Source organism: Mandrillus leucophaeus, unplaced genomic scaffold (genome assembly GCF_000951045.1).
Source record: "Mandrillus leucophaeus isolate KB7577 unplaced genomic scaffold, Mleu.le_1.0 Scaffold208, whole genome shotgun sequence".
NCBI classification, from domain to species: Eukaryota; Metazoa; Chordata; class Mammalia; order Primates; family Cercopithecidae; genus Mandrillus; species Mandrillus leucophaeus.
In genome coordinates this window covers 2,348,887-2,354,038 of record NW_012102121.1, presented here as the reverse complement: position 1 = coordinate 2,354,038, position 5,152 = coordinate 2,348,887, and the positions used below count along the sequence as shown (strand labels likewise).

Below are 5,152 nucleotides of genomic sequence, written 5' to 3'. Positions count from 1 at the left end.
CCCGGCTAGTTTTTTGTAGTTTTTAGTAGAGACGGGGTTTCACCGTGTTAGCCAGGATGGTCTCGATCTCCTGACCTCGTGATCCGCCCGTCTAGGCCTCCCAAAGTGCTGGGATTACAGGCTTGAGCCACCGCGCCTGGCAATCATCTTTCATTTAGATTACTGGATTATTGCTAAGGCCTCCTAGCAAGTCTCTCTCTCTACTAGTTCCCCTCTAGCTTTCTCCTTTACACACCCCTCTCGTGGGGTAAGAAAGTTAGGGACTCCTTGGGAACACAGGGCTTGGCTCTCTCCCACCTTCCTGAGTAGCTCCTGGCGGCTATACTCCATTAGCAGGGGCTCTCCGTGCTGACTCTTATAGGTCTGCTGAGATCGCTCCTCACGCTGGGCAATATCTGGCAGGAAACTGCTGGCCCACACCTGTCAAGGGGCAAAAGCAGAGAAGAACAGACAGGTCCTTTACTTCCAAGCCTCCACATCATTGGCATATTTCCTTTGTCCCATCCATTAATCCAGTTCCTGTGTCCACAGTGCTGGCTCAGACTCAGCCAAGAAACCCACTGGAGCCCCTGACACCCTTACCTGGCAGTGGGGATGGGGGTTGGAACAGCCCATCATGGCACCTTTGTTTTCAAAGATCTGTCAGATAGGGATAGGGAGCTTTGTTACCCGAAAGACACCAAGTCAGCTCCCTCCTGACCACATCCTGTGGAAACAGAAATGTTACTCCCCAGAACCAAAGCTTCATCACCCCCTCCCTGCCCATCCAGGGGAAGGGGCGACCTCACAAACCTGCACCCAAGGGTACTGGGCACCCAGCTCCTCTGTGACTGAGGCCCATGCATCAACAACAGCCCGGATCTCAGGGACCGACATGAGTGGCAGCGTTACATCCGACCAGGGGTGGAAGCACATGACCTTACTAGGTGGTGGGAGGGGGATAAAGATAACTGAGAGGTAGGGCTTGGCTCTGCTATGGGCAGGGCCCGGCCCCAATGCTGAGTCTCCAACCCTGGTTTGAAAGTTGTAAGGGGAAATCCATAGTTACCAGACTCCTCGAGCAGCCTTTGCTTGGAAAAGGGGATGATCACTGGGTCCTGAGGTAAAGGAGTATGACTCTCTGCAGCAGAAGTCCCTCAAGAGGTCTAGCCACCCTCCTCCCCAACAGCAGTTGGAGCCAGGTTACCTGGACTGGGGGCATCAGGCTGCAGAGCTGGGAAGTCGTTGTCAAACAGGAAGGTGCTATCGTAGTGGGGATTCACCTACTGACAAGGATGGGCTAGAAGCACTCACTGCCCCATACCACCAGTTACCTGGTGGGCTTCAAAGACTGGACAGGCTACAAGTGAGTAGGCAAGGCCCACTCTAGGGGACCAAAAAGCTTGGTGGGATATAACCCAGAAGGAGGTTCACTACCCCTGTGGGTGGAGGACAGCTCTAAGAGGGAACTACTCCCTGTGGCCCAGCCTGCAGATGCAGGGCTCTACAGGCTTACCTCTCCATTGGCTCGGGTGGCCCCGGGACACAGAGGGTTGAGGGGGTCATGGCGGGGCACTGTCTTCAGAAGCTGGGGCTCCACTTGACCCTGCCAGGGCCGCTTCATGCGGTGAGCTGACACCAGCACCCACTCATCCTGCAGCGGGTTGTAGCGTATATGCTGATGGTCTAGGGGCAGACAGTTAAGATCAGTCCTCAGAGCTCTCTAGCTCCCTCTCTCCTGGGTCTCACCCACCAGCAGGCCCAAGCTCGGAAGCGTCCTCTCCGCCCCGTCCCGCTCAGGAGCTAGAGGCCCAGGATTGGACCTTCCCAACGCCAATTGGCCTGCAGCTCGTACACAGGCGACTGTATGCCTTGTCGGTCTGGCTCGGGATGAGCGTTCCAACCTTAGGTGGGGGCGAGAGCTTCCTAAAGAAGGGGAGGGCTCGGCTCCGCGCCCCAGGGAGTCCCTGCCGCGGTGCAGTTACCGCTTGCCCGGAAGGTTGCTGCTGCGGCGTCCGCCTCTGGCGCCTGCTGGCGCTGCTCAGGATCGGTTCCGCTGCGCGACATGAGGCCACCGGGGATCCGCTGGAAAATCTACAGGGAAGTGCCTCACCCTTCACTTTCTCCGTCTACACCGCCCCTCCCCGCGCCGCCCCCGATGATTGGCCAGCCGCCAGCACGTGACTGACGGCTGCCCTGCCACCTGGGGGCGGGGTTCAGAACAGCTGTGAACCCTGGGGGCCGACATTGATGATCCCACTCCACCCAGACCTGGAGCCACTACACTGGAAGAACCTCTGTGAAAGCTGCCTACTGCAGAATCCTTGGGCTCCAGGACGCCTACAAGACTTGCTTGCTGCAATCATTCATTTGATCTTCCATTCAACAAATATTTACCGAGCATCTACCATGTGCTAGACACCTAGGCTGTGTGAAGCATTGGGCTGCGCAAGTCAGGCATGGCCTCTGCCCTGCCTGAGCTTACATTCTAGGGCGAGTAAGGATATGACCCTGGATCAACAGTGCCTCAGTCACCTGCTCAGTGGCTGTAGTGGAGGAGAGGCGAACTTGGTGAGGCTGTGTGGAGTACTATATCCATATCCTATCCCTAAAAGCAGAAACAGATTTCGGAAAAAGGGCTGAGTAACCATATTGCCTTTCTTTCTCTCACTCTTGCTCTGCTTCTTCCTCTCTCTCTCTCTCTCCTACACACACCAAGACAGCACAAGAAGTGGGAGGGGTAAAAGAGCTATAAAAAATCTACAAATGGCCGAGCTCGGTGGCTCACGCCTGTAATCCCAACACTTTGGGAGACCAAGGCGGGCGGATCACGAGGTCAAGAGATTGAGACCATCCTGGCCAACATGGTGAAATCCCGTCTCTAGTAAAAAAAAGAAAAAAAAAAAAAAAAGCTGGGTGTGGTGGCGCACACCTGTAGTCCCAGCTACTCAGGAGGCTGAGGCAGAAGAATCACTTGAACCCGGGAGGCAGAGGTTGCAGTGTAGTCCCAGCTACTCGGGAGGCTGAGGCAGAAGAATCACTTGAACCCGGGAGGCAGAGGTTGCAGTGAGCCGAGATCGCGCCACTGAACTCCAGCCTGGCAACAGAGCGAGACCTCGTCTAAAAAAAAAAAAAAAAAATCTGAAAATGTGGGGAGTACAGGACTATCAGAAGCTCCAGCCATCATCTAGGTGGGGCCTAGTGTTTCCTTTACACATCCCCTTCCCTTTTCTAAATTTTCCTTGGATCGGACCAATTGGCTAACACTAGGATAAAATTCAAATGAATTCCTCCCCTGGTACTTTTTTTTTTTTTCTTTGAGACAGAGTCTCACTTTGCCACCCAGGCTGGAGTGCAGTGGTGTGATCTTGGCTCACTGCAGCCTCCACCTCCTGGGTTCAAGCAATTCTCCTGCCTCAGTCTCCCGAGTAGCTGGGATTACAGGTTCATGCCACCACACCCGGCTAATTTTTGTATTTTTAGTAGAGATGGGGTTTCACATGTTGGCCAGGCTGGTCTTGAACTCCTGACTTCAAGTGATCCTCCCGCCTCAGCCTCCTAAACGGCTGGCCCCCTGGTACTTTTAAAGAGCCATCTAAATATTGTCTAAACCTCTTCCCCATTTCACAGTGGGGACCAGAGGACTCAAGGTCACCCAGAGAATTAGTGGCCAGGCTGAGATTTGAATGCAAGTTTCCAAGACTCTTCCCAGTGCTGTGAGATGCCTCTGAGACTTCAGTGGAATGTAGGACAGAAACCCAGTGACTTAGAAGTTGAGCCATAGCAGGGACGTCCCTTCCCCCAGTCCAGGCCAAAGCAAGCTAGGTGTTTTGCAATTGAGCTGCAAAAACTAGGTCATGGGTCATTTACTTGATCTCTGCCCTAAGGTCCTCAGACTGTAGGAGACAGGGAGCTGGGGACTGAGAAACCGGGATTTTACCTGTCCCACTGGCTGTTCATATTACCCAAAGAGGTGAGACAGGAACAGGAGATCTGCTTTTCTATTGTCTCAGTTATATTTGAGTGACTAGAGTTTGTAGATAGCTCCACTTTCCCAAGAACACTAGTGCTTCAGTGCCACACCCTGAATCATGCTAACTAAATCCTGACCCCCATCAGGAACATCTTTCAGGAGCATCTCCATAACTCTCCTCTATGACTCCCCAAGGTCATTTTTTGGAGGAAGAGGAGAATGACTAAGATGGAGCCTACCCAGCTCCCTCCCTCCCAGATCCCAGAGGTGTTGTTACAGTAAAGGGGTCCCAATCCAGACCCCAAGAGAGGATTCTTGGATCTCATGCAAGAAAGAATTCAAGGTGGGTCCGTAGTGTGAAGTCAAAGCAAGTTTATTAGGAAAGTGAAGGAATAAAAAAATGGCTACACCATAGACAGAGCACCTCTGAGGGCTGCTGGTTGACCATTTCTATAATTTTTATGTTTTTTTTTTTTCTTTTTTTCTTTTTTTTTTTTTTTTTGGAGACGGAGTTTCACTCTGTTGCCCAGGCTGGAATGCAGTGGCTTAATCTTGGCTCACCGCAACCTCTGCCTCCCAGGTTCAAGTGATCCTCCTGCCTCAGCCTCCTGAGTAGCTGGGATTACAGGCACCCACCATCATACTCGGCTAATTTTTGTATTTTTTAGAGACAGGATTTCCCCATGTTGGCCAGGCTGGTCTTGAACACCTGACCTCAGGTAATCTGCCCATCTCGGCCTTCCCAGAGTGCTGGGATTACAGGTGTAAGCCACTACACCTGGAAAAGCTTTCTGAAAGACCAGATAGGGGAGCTGTAGGCCCAGATGATCCCAGAAAGCTGTTCCTGGAATGGGGAGCAGACACCAAATTTGGGGGCTAATCCCTGCTGCTCAGGGTTCTTAGTGAGTTGTCCAGTCAGAAATGCCACAGAAGCCAGAACCAATACAAAAGTATGTTCCCTCAATCCTTCATTCTCCTCTAGATAATCCCTTCTTTATCCTTAATTTCTCTCCCAAGTTTCTTTTTTTTTTTTTTTTTTTTTTTAGGGGTCTCCCTCTGTTGCCCAGGCTGGAGTGTAGTGGTGCAAACATGGCTTATTGCAGCCACTACCCTTTCCTTCTTCCACAGCTGACCTACCCCAGTTTCTGTATATCTGCCCTTCTGGCCAATCCAACAATCCAACATGGGGTCCATTATATT

At 52.2% G+C, this 5,152-nt stretch overlaps 1 protein-coding gene across 3 annotated transcripts in view; it reads right to left on the bottom strand.

Moving 5' to 3' along the window:
- GALT (galactose-1-phosphate uridylyltransferase) overlaps nt 1-2,678 on the bottom strand; it is an 18,027-nt gene extending 15,349 nt beyond the window's left edge. The window contains exons 1-7 of one of the 3 annotated variants that reach the window (XM_011980071.1): nt 1,965-2,678; nt 1,496-1,665; nt 1,187-1,262; nt 1,049-1,097; nt 793-922; nt 583-639; nt 298-420 (exon numbers count right to left, since the gene is read on the bottom strand). In XM_011980071.1, the coding sequence (XP_011835461.1) occupies nt 298-420; nt 583-639; nt 793-922; nt 1,049-1,097; nt 1,187-1,262; nt 1,496-1,665; nt 1,965-2,046 (687 nt within the window). In that variant the 5' untranslated portion in view covers nt 2,047-2,678. Of the gene's footprint in view, nt 1-297; nt 421-582; nt 640-792; nt 923-1,048; nt 1,098-1,186; nt 1,263-1,495 lie in introns of all 3 variants that reach the window. The other 2 variants (XM_011980074.1, XM_011980072.1) reach the window with 2 other exon arrangements.
- Nucleotides 2,679-5,152: the final 2,474 nt, after the last annotated feature.